Source organism: Eurosta solidaginis, chromosome 1 (assembly GCF_040869045.1).
Source record: "Eurosta solidaginis isolate ZX-2024a chromosome 1, ASM4086904v1, whole genome shotgun sequence".
Taxonomy (NCBI): domain Eukaryota; kingdom Metazoa; phylum Arthropoda; class Insecta; order Diptera; family Tephritidae; genus Eurosta; species Eurosta solidaginis.
In genome coordinates, this window is record NC_090319.1 from 24,379,973 (window position 1) to 24,399,118 (window position 19,146).

A 19,146-nucleotide genomic window follows, 5' to 3' on the forward strand; every position below is an offset into this window, starting at 1 on the left:
ACTCTAGAATGCGTTTGTACGATATGGGAATCAAATTAAAGGTGTTAATGAGTATTTTAAAAGGGTGTGGGTCTTAGTTCTATAGGTGAACGCCTTTTCGAGATATCTCCATGAAGATGGACCAGGGGTGACTCCAGAATGCGTTTGTACGATATGGGAATCAAATTAAAGGTGTTAATGAGTATTTTAAAAGGGTGTGGGTCTTAGTTCTATAGGTGAACGCCTTTTCGAGATATCTCCATAAAGGTGGACCAGGGGTGACTCTAGAATGCGTTTGTACGATATGGGAATCAAATGAAAGGTGTTAATGAGTATTTTAAAAGGGCGTCGGCCTTAGTTCTATAGGTGAACGCCTTTTCAAGATATCGCCATAAAGGTGGACCAGGGGTGACTCTAGAATTTGTCTGTAAGATGTGGGTATCAAATGAAAGATGTTAATGAGTATTTTAAAAGGATGTGGGCCTTGGTTCTATAGGTGAACGCCTTTTCGAGATATCTCCATAAAGGTGGACCAGGGGTGACTCTAGAATTTGTTTGTACGATATTGGTATCAATTGAAAGGTGTTAATGAGTGTTTTAAAAGGGCGTGGGCCTTAGTTCTATAGGTGAACGCCTTTTCGAGATATCTCCATAAAGGTGGACCAGGGGTGACTCTAGAATTTGTTTGTACGATATGGGTATCAAACGAAATGTGTTAATAAGTATTTTAAAAGGGAGTGGGCCTTAGTTCTATAGGTGAACGCCTTTTCGAGATATCTCCATAAAGGTGGACCAGGTGTGACTCTAGAATTTGTTTGTACGATATGGGTATCAAAAGAAATGTGTTAATAAGTATTTTAAAAGGGAGTGGGCCTTAGTTCTATAGGTGAACGCCTTTTCGAGATATCTCCATAAAGGTGGACCAGGGGTGACTCTAGAATGCGTTTGTACGATATGGGAATCAAATGAAAGGTGTTAATGAGTATTTTAAAAGGGCGTCGGCCTTAGTTCTATAGGTGAACGCCTTTTCAAGATATCGTTATAAAGGTGGACCAGTAGTGGAATTCACTAACTTTTTTAACCACATTTGCCATCGCTTTATTTGCGAATCGTTAACTATAACGATTTAGTTATTTAGTAACTATTTTGTATCGATATTTGTTTATCGACGATCATCTGTGTTGTTAAATAAACAGCAAGTAAACTGACTGCGTTAAAAATCACGAAATTAATATTTCTGTCAATTTTAGTTAAAAAAGAAAATCGGAACTTTAATTACATACTTTCAAACACGAAAAGATGCTTAATAATTCAAATGGCATTTCAGTACTTGACGTACGTTTTATCACAAGATGAAGAATTACTAAGTCCATCGCCAGTGGACAGACACCTTCTTACATGCCAACGTTATAAAAAGCATTGCCTTTGCATAGCGCACGCACATAAACTACTTTTTTGCCCTAACCGAAATAAGCATGCGTTGCGAAAATGTAAAGCAGGTGTGCAAACGACAAACTGAAATGTCAAGCAGAACAAAAATTGGAAATCGAGTTAGGTTTTCACGCAGTAAATTCAATTTCGGTTGCTCTCATACAAGTTGTATGTGCATGAGACATTTTTGACAGAAAATGACTTGCGTGCGTTTATATTAGGTTGGCTTGTTAGAGAAGTAGATAACCCATTCCACTTGAATGCAAAGGAGTTTCGAAAGCTGTACCGCCTAATCCCAGACTTAGCCCATGATATTATTTCCCAACTTGATGGTCAATTAAGTGGTACAAGGATAACTGCGATACCAAAAGAGAAAAAAAGAAATTAATACCGTATTTACTTACCTTTTTTTAAAATATGTAAATACTTGCACAATAATGACTTTTAAAAGCAGTTAATATACGGAATTTATTTATTTTTGGCATTCCTTTTGTGCTTTTCGAATTTGTTAGGTTTCGTTAAGCTGTGCTGCCACCTTTCCACTATTAAAGGTACGCCCACATTACGCTGCGCGACACGTAGCGGCAGCGGCGCCTCACAATTTGGCAATTCACATTAAGCGGCAATCGAGCGACACATTGCGGCAAAAGTGTATGTTTATTTTTGTTTGCAAAATGGACAACACAGTTTTTGAGGCTGTAATTATTTCAACAATTGTCCTGTTTTGCTGGCTCGAGGTCCGTGTTTTATAAATTAAACACTATTGTTTCTTTTTTCAAAAAACCGATATATTTCGATTGCTCTACGACAATCGTCTTCAAGGTTACACAGCTAATAAAAACTTAATAACAACAATTAACAAATATACATATCAAACATTTAACATATTTACATACTTTTCTTAACAAGTTTGCTCTGTGTGACGTGGAGTATGGTACTGTCTTTTACTTAGCAGGTGTTTGTAAATATGAGCGGAATGGTCCACATCACTCTTATAGTTGAGTCGTATGTTTGTCGGTACGTTGATAATATGTAACATTTCAAGAGAAAATCGTTTATTATAGTGTTGTTCTTGTTGTAGTATTTTGGTCTCGTCAAAGTTAGGTATGTGGCCGCTAGTTGCACGGTGGGCCATGAGTGCAGTTTTGTGATTATTTAGTTGATGGCATTGTTTTAAATCCGATTTGTGTTGTGATAATCTTGTTTTTATTTTTGACTTGATTATACCGACATAAATGTTATTGCAAGTTTCCCAACATTGCCTTTACAGGGAATTTTTTATACAACGTTGTTTTTGTCCGTATTTAATATATTCGATTTGGTTTTATTGAAAATACTTTTTAATGTGTTAGAGGGCTTATGTGCTATTTTTACGTTTTCTTTGTTATAACAGTCAGAATTGGCCAGACGCTCTGATAGTTGTGGTACATAAGCCAGCGACTTAAAAATAAATGGTTTCTCGGGGTTTTTAATGTTTTTTGGAAGTTTAGCTTTTTTTATTAATTTTTTAATTGTGTATTTCGGAGAATCGTTATTTCTTAATATTGTGAATATTTCTTTCTTTATTTCATCGTGGTATACTTCGTCCGAGGTGTGCAGCATTCTACGTATACAGCCCATTGCTGTATTAATAATCATAGATTTAGGATGCTTTGAATTAAAAGTTATTATTCGTCCTGAAGCTGTGGGTTTTTTATACCACTTTAATTTAAATTGATTTCCACGTCTATTTATTTCGGAGTCCAGATAAGCTAATGTTCCATCATTTTCTATTTCTAAAGTAAATTGTATACTTTTGTCAATATTGTTAAGTGTGTCCAGTGTATTTTGTAACCTTGGTTTGTAGCGTAATTTTTCAATACTATTATCTAAAAGTTTTTCCATAATAATATCTGCTATAACTGGAGATGTTGGTGCTCCCATAGGCATTCCTTTCAACTGTGTGTATATGGTATCCTTAAACTTGAAATATCTGCTCTCTTGAATGCAAATGTTAATATTTCCATGAACAGCTGTTACTGCCTTATTTTAACAGCTAGAGGTTTCAAATTTCACCAAATGCTTACATATATAGCATATATTGTTGCCTGAAAAAATCATAAAGATCGGTGATATATTTCGGCCCCGTTTTAACGGCCAGAAGCTCCAAATTTCATCAAAAACTTACGCTTACATTATATATTGTTGAAATAAGTGGTTCATGGTCATAGTTTTTTCATGAAGACACAACAAATGTGAAACTTTGCATCCTCACACAAAGTACCTACCTATTTTTATACCTTTCATGAAAATGAAATGATATATTAATTTCATCACGAATCCCAAAATTGTAAGTCCTTAAAGGAAAATAGATGGACACACCAGTATACCGAAATAATCAGGTTGAAGAGCTGAGTTGATTTAGCCATGTCCGTCTGTCTGTTTGTATGCAAACTAGTCCTTCAATATTTAAGATATCTTGATAAAATTTGGTGAGCGGGTATATCTAGGTGTCCGATTGGACATTTGTCGGAACCGGGCGGATCGGACCTCTATAGCATATATCCTCCATACAACCGATTTCTCAGAAAAAGAGGATTTTTGTCATATATTCCTCAATTTATCAGATTGAAGCTTCAAACATCACCATATGCTTTCGTATATTGCACATATTGTTGTCTGAAAAAATTGATGAGATCGGTCTATATATAGTATATATCCCCCACAACCGATTGTTCAGATAAGAAACTTTTCGTAATAACTGCCCCATTTTAAGAGCTAGAGACTTTAAATTTCAAAGAATGCTTACGCATATAGCATATATTGTTGTCTGAAAAAATTATTGAGATCGGTGATATATATAGTATATATATGGTGGTACATATCTTAATATATAAAAATCACGTGTCGCTACGTTGACCGCGATGGACTTCTAAACTATTGAGCCGATTTTGAATTTGTGGGACCCGCGATTTAGAGGTACTATGACATTTTTTTTTAATTCGGGAGAGTCTTTAGTTGTTCCCTGTGCAATTTTTAAGCCGAATTTCAAAAGCACCGAAAATCTGCATTTCGTTTTAATATTATAGGGAAATGTGAAAAATAAATATCAATATATATAAAAAGAAAGGCTAAAATGTGTGTTAGTTGGTCGCCGGTGTTTGAAGAGATGCGTCTGTCGATTTTGTTCACACAAGTTGCGTAAACATCACGCGGTGGTTGCGATCGACGTACAGGGTCTCAAGATATAGGCCGAAACGTGGACCCGAGTACAACTAGAATGTGTTTATAGAATATGGATAACAAATGAAAGCTGTTGACGAGTGCTTTAGTAGAGGGTAATTTTCATACCCCTGGGTGATTAGGGTCTCGAGATATAGGCTAAAACGTGGACCAGTGAATACCCAGACAGTGTTTATACAATATGGATATCAAATGAAAACTGTTGATGAGTGCTTTAGTACAGACTAATATGATATCCAGAGACGGGACTGAGACTCGGTGTGGGGCTGGGACTGGGACTGGAATAAAATACATACCACCCGCTGGGATAGACAATAAGGGATGCAGAAGAATGAGAGGAATTGAGAAAAGAGAAAAGAGAGAAGGAGATTGAGAAAGAGATAGAATGAGACGAAGATGGAGATAGATGAAGCGAAAAAGACGGAGGGAGGAGCGAATAAAAGGATTAGGAAAAAGTGAAGAGGGGTAGGGCAGAGTTAGGCGGAAAAAGCTTATTAAAATGTATGCAGATAGGCCAAATTTAGGGCAGGGCAACTTCTGCCGGGTCTTCTAGTAGTACATATATATAGTATATATATATATATTTTTTTTCGCAATTTCTGCTCCATTTCAAGAGCTAGAAGCTTCAAATTTCACAAAATGCTTACGTATATAGCATATATTGTTGTCTGAAAAAATCATAGAGATCGGTGGTATTTATATTATATACCCCATATAAACAGTCATTATTGCCCCTTTTTACGACTAGAAGCTTCAAATTTCATAAAATGCTTACGTTTACGTCATATATTGTTGAAATACGTGATTCGTAGTCATAGTTTTTACATGCAGACCATAAAAGACATGAAACTTTCATCCTCACACAAAGTACCTACCTATTTTTATACTCAGTTGAGCAGAGCTCACAGAGTATATTAAGTTTGATTGGATAACGGTTGGTTGTACAGGTATAAAGGAATCGAGATAGATATAGATTTCCATATATGAAAATCATCAGGATCGAAAAAAAATTTGATTGAGGCATGTCCGTCCGTCCGTCCGTCCGCCCGTTAACACGATAACGAGTAAATTTTGAGGTATCTTGATGAAATTTGGTATGTAGGTTCCTGAGCACTCATTTCAGATCGCTATTTAAAATGAACGATATCGCCCACTTTTTCGATATCGAAAATTTCGAAAAACCGAAAAAGCGCAATAAATCATTACCAAAGATAGAGAAAGCGATGAAATTTGGCAGGTGAGTTGAATTTATGACGCAGAATAGAAAATTAGTAAAATTTTGGACAATGGGCGTGGCAACGCCCACTTTTAAAAGAAGGTAATTTAAAAATTGTGCAAGCTGTAATTTGGCAGTCGTTGAAGATATCATGATGAAATTTGGCAGGAACGTTACTCCTATTACTATATGTACGCTTAATAAAAATTAGCAAAATCGGAGAAGGACCACGCCCACTTTTAAAAAAAAAAAATTTTTAAGTAAAATTTTAGCAAAAAATTTAATATCTTTACAGTCTATAAGTAAATTATGTCAACATTCAACTCCAGTAATGATATGGTGCAACAATATACAAAAATAAAACAAAATTTCAAATTGGGCGTGGCTCCGCCCTTTTCCATTTAATTTTTCTAGGATACTTTTAATGCCATAAGTCGAACAAAAATTTACCAATCCTTTTGAAATTTGGTAGAGGCATAGATTTTATGACGCTAACTGTTTTCTGTGAAAATGGGCGAAATCGGTTGAAGCCACACCCAGTTTTTATACACAATCGTCCGCCTGTCCTTCCGCATGGCCGTTAACACGATAGCTAGAGCAAAAATCGACATATCTTTACTGAACTTAGTTCACGTACTTATCTGAACGCACTTTACCTTTGCATAAAAAATGAACGAAATCCGGCTATGACCACGCCCACTTTTTCGATATCGAAAATTACGAAAAATGAAAAAAAAACGCCATAATTCTATACCAAATGCGAAAAAAGGGATGAAACATGGTAATTGGATTGGTTTATTGACGCGAAATATAACTTTAGAAAAAACTTTGTAAAATGGTTGTGACACCTACCATATTAAGTAGAAGAAAATGAAAAAGTTCTGAAGGGCGAAATAAAAAACCTTTGAAATCTTGGCGGGTATTACATATATAAATAAATTAGCGGTATCCAACAGATGATGTTTTGGGTCATCCTGGTCCACATTTTGGTCGATATCTGGAAAACGCCTTCACATATACAACTACCACTACTCCCTTTTAAAACTCTCATTAGTACCTTTAATTTGATACCAATATCGTACAAACAAAGTCTAGAGTCACTCCTGGTCCACCTTTATGGCGATATCCCTAAATGGCGTCCACCTATAGATCTATGGCCTACTCCCTCATAAAATACTCTCTAATGCCTTTCATTTGATACACATGTCATACAAACACATTCCAGGGTTTTCCTCGGTTCATTTTCCTACATGGTTATTTTCCCTTATGTTGTCACCATAGCTCTCAACTGAGTATGTAATGTTCGGTTACACCCGAAATTAACCTTCCTTACTTGTTTATTTTATATTTATCTTAAAAATCGTTTAGATATGTACATCTGTTCACTATATATTTCTTATCTTATCTTATTTGGAGATTACGAATGGGATTAGATTATTGTTCAGCCCCATTCATGAAAGGTATGAAGTTTTCGGCACAGCCGAAGACAGTCCCTTCCTTACTTTTTTTTTTTAATATTGTATTGTTTGTTCATGACCGGCCAACTTACTAGCTATAGTATAGTATAGTATAGTATAGTATAGTATAGTATAGTATAGTATAGTATAGTATAGTATAGTATAGTATAGTATAGTATAGTATAGTATAGTATAGTATAGTATAGTATAGTATAGTATAGTATAGTATAGAATAGTATAGTATAGTATAGTATAGTATAGTATAGTATGGTATAGTATAGTATAGCCACTTTGTATGCTGGATTCCCTAGGGAAGATTTTAGTCATGCCATAAAAAAGAGCAAGAAGTTATGCTTTAGGGAACTGCTGGATAATGTCGACCTAGATCCTTGGGGATCAGCCTATAGAACTGTGATGGGCAAAGTTAAAGGACCGATATCACAGCAACCTACGTGCCCGATACTGATGAATATTACTGTTGAAACACTTTTCCCGGCGCAAGATCGCAGGACTTATCCAAGCGAGGATCTAGAAAGTACGGAAATTCCTCAAATTACAGAGCAAGAGGTGCTGGACGCTGCAAAAAGAGTTGCTGATAGCAAATCCCCAGGACCCGACGAAGTACCAAAGCCGCGATCACAACTAGGGCTACATTATTTACTGATTTTTTAATACCTGTATGCAAAAAGGCGTGTTCCCTCGCCTGTGGAAACGACAAATATTTGACCTATTTCTGAAACGTGGTAAACAGCCAGACCAACCATCTCCATATAGGCCACTTTGTATGCTGGATTCCCTAGGGAAGATTTTTGAGCGTATAATTAGTGAGCGCCTACAGCTGACTCTATAAAGACCAGGTGGCTTATCGAATAGTGAATATGGATTTCGCAAATCAAGATCCATCGTAGATGCAATACAAACAGTCGTCAATATATCTAGAGAAGCTATCTCTGGAGGCCAAAATAAAAGGAAGTTATGTGCACTGATTATGTTGGACATCAAGAATGCTTTTAACACTGCGAACTGGATGCAGATAATGGAAGCGCTGTAAATCTTCAGCACTCCAGCTCACTTACGCAGAATAATAGGTAGCTATCTTAAAGACAGAGTACTTCTTTTTGACACGGATCAAGGAGCAAAAGAGTACAAAATCACAGGAGGCGTCCCACAGGGATCTGTTCTCGGTTCAACGCTTTGGAATGTAATGTATGACGGGGTACTAAAGATTTATCTACCAGAAAACGCGCAAATTGCGGGATATGCTGACGATACTGCAGTGGTAGTAGTGGCCAAGAAACTGGACCTGCTTCAAGCATTATGTAATGACGCCGTAGCAAGAATAAAGGAATGGCTGGCCAATATGGGACTGGAGTTGGCTAGCCAAAAGACGGAAGTGGTATTAGTAAGCTCCAAATGGTCGGCGAACGAGTTAGTCTTAACTGTCGGGGATCATCAAATTACTTCAAAGGATTCCTTAAAATACTTAGGAGTGCACATTGACTCTAAGTTAACTTTCAAAGAGCACTTCAGAACGGTGGGGGAGAAAATTACCAAAGTTAATGGACCACTTATGCGAATAATGCCTAACATTGGTGGTCCGAGCGAAGCTACACGTCAGCTATTGTCCACAGTAACAATGGTATGGGTTTAAACAGACCCATCAAAAATATATATTAGCAGCGTACCGACTTGCTTCTTTAAGAATAGGAAGTGCTTATCGGACGGTGTCCGACGACACGATCCTGGTTCTAACCCGGAAAATCCCAGTGGACTTACTGGCAAGCGAAATGGCCGATCTGTATAACACTAATATCGAGCGACCATCTGAAGAAGACAAGAAAAGAGCAAGGACACAAACAATAGCTAAGTGGCAAGAACGGTGCGAGGCCTCGAGTAAAGGGCGTTGGACTTTCACGCTAGTTTGGAACGTAGCTCAATGGAATGAGCGGAATAACGGCGAACTTAACTACCATCTCACGCAGATAATGAGTGGACATGGCGGTTTCAAAGAGTATTTATGGAAGCGTAGGATAGAGGAAGATCCTCATTGCCCAATGTGTACCACGGAGTTAGAAAACGTAGAACAGGTCATGTTCCACTGCCCCCGTTTCCACGAAGAAAGACTCGCCTTGCATGGAGTCTTTGGGGAGGAACCTACCACGAGAAATTTAGTATGACATATCTGCAACAGGAAAGAGTGCTGGACTGCAGTGAGCAAAATGGCATTTATGGCGCATGCGAAGCAGTGGCGATTAAATGGACACTCAGAGCAAATAGCGGGAACCTGTACGCAATAGTAGGCTCTTAAAAAATGAGAAATATGGAACGCCACTCTGAAGTAATGCGAAAGCGGTGCCGGGGTGGGCGACGGTTCCAAAACGGGGCTGTTTTTTAGTCTACGGACACATGCTTGCTGCGACGGCAGCAATTATGGTGCATTAGGCATTTCTCAGCCTCCCCGCAAAAAAAAAAAAAAGTATAGTATAGTATAGTATATACGGCCGTATTAAGCCACAAAACGGGTTTGGATTTTATAGTTTCTGCGCTAACTTTTCTTTTACACGAGTATTTACTTTTGCTAAATTGGTTGGTTGCGGACTCTGTTTGTTTGCAAGTTTCGTTTACACATAGTCAATGTAATCGTTTTCAAACCATAGCAAGCATACCAAATATATGCAGTTATCTACTTTCTCTTTCCCATACGTTCATCTTAGCTAAAGACTGAACGTTGTGTGCTACCGCCCTTAGTACGCTGCAATGCTCATTGGAAAATGTTGTGGTGAACTCGGTTTTGGGGTTGTCGATGTTTTTCGCATGTTGATAAATCCATTTAAGAACTCATCTTTCACTCCATAGACGTAAGTACTTATAAGTACATGAGTAGATGCATATGTATATATAGACTCATACGTAACATATTGTTTAGGCACGGCATACCTTTTTCGATGTTGCCCGTTGCAACAACTATAATTTATGCTCGTCTTTGTGTTCAATTGCCAGTATGGAAAAATAAACAACTAAGGAGTGGTCAACCCAAGTAGATACATATTATATATCCAGCTGTGTGCTTTGACAAATGGGAGATGGAGAAAAGAGAAGGACCCTTGCAGAATAAAATAGGAGACAGTCACGTAAAGCGATTGTTTCGCACTGCGTGTTTATAGACTAGCTCCGAACTGGCGATGATGAGATGCAGATCGGGATAGTTTGCCGGCTTTCTTTACGAAGAAAGCTTAGGTTTGACCTATTTATTTAAATAAGTCAATCAAGGGAAGCGATTGTCTCAGAATCACATGTAATGCAACCATTTAGAAACGTTTTTCAGGATTCCTTTTCCAAACTTATTTTGAAAATGCCCCATCTCAGCATTTGCTGCAACCTATCTTTCAATCAAATTGGTTGATGACGATAGTAATTCAGTGTTTTTCCTCATAAATGCTCAGTCTCAGTCAAAATGTATGGAATTTATTCAAAGATATGACGTTTTAAAAAAAAATCGAATGTAGAGCATTTTTAGAAAACATTTTGAAAGGTACTGTACTAAACTTAAATTTACGGTTTCGAAACCATTTAGTTTAAAGAAAAATGCCAAAAAGAGAGTTCCAAACCCAACTCGAAAAAAATGCTGAAATATTTCCCAATATACAACAAAAACAATCCTTAAATGAAGTTTGTACAAATTCAATCACTAAAGTGGTCTTTAAATAATAGCAAAAAGTTCTGTATTGGTCCCAAAAACAGCGCCGAAAACAAAAATTTAATGATCTTGAAATAATTTCAAAGTTATGACCCTAGAATATTTTCAAATCAATTCTGGAAAATTTCACGGAATCATCCCGAGAAAGTTCTGAAGACAATATTAAAACTATTCCCAAAACTTAACAGAAATGATCTGCAAATTCTTCTGAAAATTATCCCGAAATAATTCTTTTAATATCGCGTATAGCTACCGAATTCTCCCAGAAACTATTCTGAAGTAGACTCGAATCGAAAAAATGCCGAAAGAAATCTAAAGTAATCCCGCAAAAATTTGCAGAACTTTTCTAGTATTATGAAATTTATCACGAAAACAATCCCGAGATTTTCTTGAAAAGAGGATGGACGCGTTCCGAAAAGATCCTGAAATTAATTTTTAAATACATCAGGCCACAATGTAAATTACCTTTCGTTTGAAACCCATATTGGATGTTTGAGCCCATGGTATACAAAAAATGGTCCTGAATTCAGGCTTGTACAAAATTTCAAGCACTTTATTTTGTTTTCGAAGACTACACTACATATTTGATTGCAATCAATTCAATGCATTTCAGTAAATCAAAAATTTAATAATTAATTTCAAACAAATTGGGAAATCTTGTGCACTGACTTTTCTTCTGATTTCAGTCACAAAAACTACAAATTGTTCGTTGGCGTAAGAACCCGAAGACTCAGACATAAGACAAAGCAGTCAAATAATATGTTGGATAGTAAAATAAATGAGAGTTTGACCTAAGGTTCTTGTTAACAATCGCTTATTTGACTAACAGACTAGTCGCCTAAGCCAAAGTGCAAAATAAGTGAACTGCAGAAGACTAATAATAACTCTGCAACGTTTATACAAATCGAAGAGCTCATTAAAAATCTAAAACAAAAATATTGGAGTAGTCGAATCTATCAGTCATGAAATGCAAACAATTAGTCGTTTAGTCATACTCTATTATTTAACTAAACAACTTTTGCTACTCCACTAATCATATATTCGAATAGTCGAATATAAAGAGCTCTAGCTTGAATTGAATTTTGTTCACGAAGTATTTTGAGATCGTAGATAAATAAATAAAAAAAAAATAAATGAACGGCGCGATAACCTCCGAAGATATCTAAGGCCGAGCTTCTCTTCCAATTTGCTTCGTGCTCCTCTTGATTTTTCCCTACAAATTGGCCGGACGGGACCTACATATTTTATGCCGACTCCGAACGGCATCCGCAAGGCAGATGAGTTTCCACTGAGAGCTTTTCATGGCAGAAATACACCCGAAGCGCTTGCCAAACACTGCCGGGGGGCGACCCCGCTTAAAAAAATATGCTTCTAATTGAAAAACCTTATTTCTAAAATTTTGATTTGCCTTGCTCGGGGTGTGAACCCAGGGCGTCCGGTGTGGTAGGCAGAGCACGCTACCATCATACCACGGTGATTACAAAACTTGTTACATGTTGAGAAGTATATTAAGAACTTCCTCTAAAAGTTTTAAATTTAAATATTTTTTTCATTTATCTCTATAAGCATTTGGCCGCAGTGCAAGGGGTAGCGCATTGATTAGTTTGATTCTTCCTACACTCGATATTAAAGACCGTATCCTTTTTATGATAATATCATATACTTACCTATTTATATTATCATTATTCAAAACATTTAGCTACAAATAACCATCATATAGGAAACAAATGTAATCTCACTTAAGCTCAAAAATAACATCAAATTTTATTATAACTAAAAAAACTTTCTCTCATGTATCTATTTACGATTTTCTACTCGCTTGTGCACAAGCTAATTAAAATAAAAACATGGACAATTACCATCAACAACCCTGTGGCATCTGACCATTCATCGTTTACCAAGTACCTCGCTCACTCTTGACTCATTTTACGATAATTACTGTTTCATGTTTCCTGCGGTAAATAAAATTATTTGTTAGTCAAAGCTTTAGCACTGAAATAAACAAAAACTTTTGATCCGGAAATATAGTATCTACCAATATAAACTTTTATTTAATCAAACTTTAATTAAATATATTGGCTTAACTTTCTATTGCTACTAAAATAAATAACAAACCATTTTAAGATATGACGCATAAACTTTAATGTCCCCGTTATAGTGTGTTAGAAAAGTGGAAATGGCGCAGAACGTAAATAGCCAGAAGCGTAGAGTAGATGAGTCAACACGTACTATTTGCAGTAGAGTTTTAACTATAAAATTTTTATAACTATTCAGGTTTTTCTAAATTTTGAAAAATATGCAAAATCTATTTCAATAATGGGAAGGACGAAATGTAAATGTTCTACACATACTATATTAAGGTTGCAGGTCCTTTGGTTTGAATCTTGACGCAATAAAACCAGACAGGTGAGGTCATGAGTACACCAAAAAAATTTGACGGCATGGTCAGGAATTTTAAAGTAGCAGGGAGGCAAAAGTTTTGGTACTTTTTTGCTACTTTAATTAGCGGACAAAGCCAAACTCGAACAAGTAAGGAAGGCTAAGTTCGGGTGTAACCGAACATTACATACTCAGCTACCAAATTACAGCTTGCAAAACATTGTCCAAAATTTTACTAATTTTCTATTTTGTGTCATTAGGTCAACCCACCTACCAGATTTCATCGCTTTATCCATCTTTGGTTATGAATTATCGCACTTTTCCATTTTTCGAAATTTTCTATATGTGGGCGTGGTTATAGTCCGATTTCGTTCATTTTAAATAGCGGTCTGAGATGAGTACCCAGGAACTTACATACTAATTTCATTAAGATACCTGAAAATTTACTCAAGTTATAGTATTTGCGGACAGACGGACGGGCGCACGGACGGACGGACATGGCTAAATGAATTTCTTTTTCGCCCAGATATACTCTGTGACCTCTGCTCAGCTGAGTATAAAAAACTCCTTTGGAAACCAGGACATGAAAGAAAACAGATGAGAATACAGAGAAAATGGTTTAAAAGTAAAGACGGTCGGAATAGTAGGATAGGATAGGATAGGTTAGGTGGTAGCTGCCCTGATAAGGATAGCTCACTTGGACAACACGAAGGTCCGTTGTGATACCACATACGCCAAAAATAACGGTGACTTAGATCTAGCTACTTAGAGAATCGTTGGGTAGCAACGATAAAGCTCCGAATGATACCGATCTCAACTTTGGATATATCCTCGGGAGATCCAAGTTAGTCGCGACCGAAGTACTTTCGCCTGGTTCTGGCAAAAGCTGGACAATCAAGCATAAAGTGATTTGGTGATTCCACCTCATCATCCTCCATACAGCCGCAGCAGGATGGAGTTTCCAGTATATTGAGACGTACCGCATGGATACCCATGGGACAGTGGCCTGTCAAAACCCCAATGACCATTATTGATAGGTGAGCCTTAGTGAACCCAATTATTTCAGCAGACCTCCTGCCATCCACTTTTGGCCAGAAAGATCTTGCTACCCTGCAAGACGTGGTATCCGCCCAACGTTTGCTGAGCTGATTCGAGGCCCAGCTATGGAGGAGCAATCCACAGGTGGCCAGCGGGATCCCGAAATCCCTACAGCCATCTTCATCCGGTTCAGTTGTACCGATGCGGGCTAAGAGATCCGCTTGACAGTTACCCGGGATATCACTATGGCCCGCGACCCAGATAACCTTAATTGTAAAATAATTCGATGCAATCGCAAGCGAGGTCAGGCACTCCCAGACCACCCTCGATCGCACTGTAGTTGAGCTCAAGGCCTTGATAGCCGCTTGGCTATCAGAGTAGATGTTAAATTCCCTAACCGTGGTAGCACTGGATAGCATTCCATCCAACCGCATCCTTTATCGCAGCAATTTCCGCTTGGAATACACTGCAGTGATCAGCCAACTTAAACTTGCGGCTTAAATTTAGCTCTTGAAAAAAGACCCCTCCCCCCCCCCCCCCCCCCCCAACCTTTCCATCCAGCTTTGACCCATCCGTGAACAAGTTAACCGATCCCATGCCCCAGATAATTCCTCTTCCCCAATCCTCTCTCTCTGGAATAACTGCGGTGAAGGTTGTATAGGGAGCAGTTATCGGCATACAGTAGTCCGTTCTGTCCGGACGGAATAGTAAAGAGAACAAGAGAAAGACGGAGAGCAATGGTTTGAAACAAAGTGGTAAGGTAGGAAGATTAAAAATAAGGTTGATATTAAGGGTAACAGTGAGAAACAGACTCGGGTATAAGCAAGAGCGGGATGAGTAAGAAGAGAAGCGGGAAGATTTACGGAAGAATGAAAGGAGTAGGGAAATTTAGTGAAAATACAGTGGGGAGAGGATATAAAAGAGGAAGATGGTTAGACATAGGAGTCGCCGGTGGATAGATAGAGAAAATCAGAACAACGTCTGTCGGGTTTGATCATACGGCTGAGAGTATTTCATGATTTTCAAAGCGCTTCTAAAGTTATGTCTAAAGATCTGTTGAAAATAAAGTCCTGAGCTGCCAATGTTTTTTTTCCATCAGGTAAATCTATAAGGTCTGATTTGTTGAAGCATCGTTAGTTGTAAACCCTCTGCCGTTATAAATTTTTAACCAGCCATCTCGCCGCTTAACACCTATCTTCCTATGGTCCGCCCCTGTTGAAACAGCCAATTTCCTTGGACCCCCGTTAGAGGATTTTGATGACAATTTGTGAGTGGCCGAGCCGATTGAATGGGGCGAAGCACTATTAATACAACAACAACAACGCCAGCCATCTTTTTCTGTCCAATGAGCCTGCCTCAATGCTCGGTTTACATAGATAAATATTCGGTCGGTACCAAGACCGGTCGGTAGACCGTCAATCGCGAGTATATCGTATAACAAATCTTCCAGATACCTGCAACTTCATGATAATGATCCGAATCGTCAATTATCTTATTTATGTCTGTAGTATGTTTCCATATTCCTAAGTTGTGGACAAAGTGATACACTGAAGATTGAGCTATTCAGTTCCGTTTACTTAAGCTATTTCATTTCCTCTCAGAAAAAGGAAATAAATCCTTCCATAAAAGGCAAGCTACTTCATATTTAATAAAGGCATTAATGTAGTATTTTTTATAACATTGACAAAATCAGTGCTGCAGATAAGTCAAGAAGCATCACTTCAATTTATGACTTCACCTCTCTCATTTTATTGCGTCATAGTTTGAATGAATCACAAATCCAAATCTGCTTAAAATCCCGGTGCCTTCCTTCAAGGGAGCAGAGCAGATGTATATCGTTCATAATCGAAGCATCATCTCGTCATCAGTTATCAGGCCGCTGTTTTCGTTCCAACAAGAATTGGCCCAGGCCTAACACTTTTCATCTTTCGGTAGTTCTGCCCAGTCACTTCCTTCTGCAGCCTGAGCAAAGCTGTCCACACAGATTCTATACTTTTCCCATAACTTTTCACAATATGAATGAAGAACTGAGTAGGAAATGCATCAATTTATTCGCTTGTTCTTAAGGAGTGTGACTTTTATTTTTGAATTGCCAAAGGTTTCAGTTGTACACGCTGAACTAAAGTTTTAAAACGCAATCAAGTAGCAATATCGGGTACACTTGCGCACACTAATTCGCCTGTGTATGTATGTACTTATATGTATGTTGTATAAGCATGCATAAAGAAAAATGTAAAAAGGTGCACAGAAAGAAAGCAAATGAGTTTGCATGAACTCATTCGATGTGCAATAAATGAATTTGTGGTACAAATGGCCTTGGCTGTGAATATCCGAGAGATAATAGCATTAGTGCAATTACTAATTGAAAACTTTGAAGTTAAGAAGATTTTAAATGTCTATAAATTGCAACAGTTTTCAAACATCAAATTCCTGTTGCACCGTCACCAGGTTCTGAAGTTCCAGTTACCCAAATTTTAAACTGAAATTTGTGGACAAACATGAAAACGATCTAATATAAATGAAATAATAAGAAAAGAGCTTAAATTATATAGCATGCTCTGTGTGTAGTATGGTTTTGAAAAATCAAAGAACATCGATGATGAAGACGTCAGTTAAGCGAAATTGACGCACGAAAAAAAAACGAAATTTAAAATGGTTGAATAAATAAATAAATTGGTTTGTGTCAATCAACGCTAAAAATAAGTGCACCATCATATACGGTCGTTACGATGCCAAAGTAACGAATGTGCCATTTTTGTTTAAACGAAATATTATATATATCAAATTTTGCAAAGCCAAACAACAAATGTGCATTTTTTTGAAAAAAAATTAAAAAACCATATTTCAGTTAACATTACTTAGTGGCTTACAATAGTAGACCTTCCGATAGTTGTTGAAAAATAAAAATTAAATCTCTATTAATTAAATCTTTATTTTTAACAATGTCTTACGCGTTTTTCTCTAAACATCAAATATGCACATTCATGACTTTCGCATTGGATCGACGATATCTGTTAGTTCACACACTTGTTTACTCAACACGGGTAAGTAACATTTTAAAGAGAAAATTATTAGGTCGTAAAATTCTTCAATCAAATTTAGTTAAAGAACTCGCCGCGAATAAGTTTTGATTTATCAATCTAGAGAGTTATAGATCTATATGCACATGTTACACCGATTTTGTTTTTCAATTTTGTTAGGTTGTTTTTATATGCATACACTTTAATTGATATTTATTTTGTGCGTTTTTGCACCACTTGAAATTGATTAAAATTCAATTTATTAAGAATTAAATACATCAACAAACTAAAGATTTAGTCAATTACACATCACCACAAACTACTTGATTTAATAATACTAATCAATTATTTAACTAAAGCAGTCGCTAAAGAAGATATTTACAACTTACGTCGTACAAAAACATTTAAGGAAGGCTAAGTTCGGGTGTAACCGAACACTACACACTCTGCTGCCAAATTACAGCTTGCAAAACTTTTAAATTAACTTCTTTTTAAAGTGGGCGGTGCCACGCTCATTATCCAAAATTTTACAAATTTTCTATTCTTCGTCATAAGGTCAACCCACCTACCAAGTTTCATCGCTTTATATGTCTTTGGTAATGAATTATCTCACTTTTCGGTTTTTCGAAATTTTCGATATCGAAAAAGTGGGCGTGGTTACAGTCCGATTTCATTCATTTTAAAAAGCAATCTGAGATGAGTGCTCAAGGACCGACATACCAAATTTCATTAAGATACCCCCAAATATAATCAAGTTATCGTGTTCACGGACAGACGGACGGACTGGCATGGCTAAATGAATTCCTTTTTTCGCCCAGCTCATTTTAATGTATATAAGTCTATATTTATCTCGAGTAGGTTATGCCGTTACGGCTCTGCTCAGCTGAGTATAAAAAATATGATATGTTAGTATGATGTGATATCATATAGTTCATATCTTAGGATATCATCTGAACAAATTTGAAGTGAAGAAGAACACGATGAGTTCCTCAAACGTGATGCAGCTTGATCTGATATTTTATTCGGAGACATGATCGTATATAATTTTATATTTGCATGTGCTATAAAGTGGAACTTTGTAATATCTTATATTATTTAGACTGCACAATCCATATATCATAAGATTGACCTGACTCAATATAATCTTATATAGAAGGACCAAATAATTTTTAATCAATTTAAATATATTTAACAGGATGACTGTCGTTGCGTTGCTAATTCTACGTAATCAAAGTCAACGGAAAAACACTCATAAAGTGCACATAAACTAAAACAGAGCAACTAAAGTAGACAACAAGGAAAGAAAATAGCACCGTTAAAAACAAAAAAAAATAGCAACAAAAGGAAAAGAAAGTCAAGTACGACGATAACAAAGATAAGCTATCGATAACGGTTATGGATACGGTAATAGTTGAAAATTGTGGTTGTGGCTGTGACTGTGGTATTGATATCTCTGTTCGTCTTCATCATTAGCATAACGAAATAAAGTACATATTTTAAATATAACTATGCAAATGTGTTCCTATTCAACCTGATGTTGTGCCATATAGGATGAAGTGATGTGATATAATTCTGACTTTGTGATAGGATTATAAACGATTAAATGGATGTGAAACGTCCGATTAGAATCCCAACAACTCTTAAAAACTAAACCATATTTATAGCTCCCAATCGTGGATGTGGAGTTCTTTGTGATCTAATCTGACC

At 36.9% G+C, this 19,146-nt stretch overlaps 1 protein-coding gene across 2 annotated transcripts in view; it reads left to right on the forward strand.

Annotated features, from left to right (window-relative positions):
- 5-HT2A (5-hydroxytryptamine receptor 2A) overlaps positions 1 to 18,892 on the forward strand; it is a 300,397-nt gene extending 281,505 nt beyond the window's left edge. Inside the window, exon 10 of one of the 2 annotated variants that reach the window (XR_010952932.1) lies at positions 18,635 to 18,728. Coding sequence is in view for 1 of the 2 variants with exons in the window: in XM_067783099.1 (XP_067639200.1) it covers positions 18,635 to 18,710 (76 nt within the window). In the remaining variant the exon portion in view is untranslated. Of the gene's footprint in view, positions 1 to 18,634 lie in introns of both variants that reach the window. The other variant, XM_067783099.1, reaches the window with a different exon arrangement.
- Positions 18,893 to 19,146: the final 254 nt, after the last annotated feature.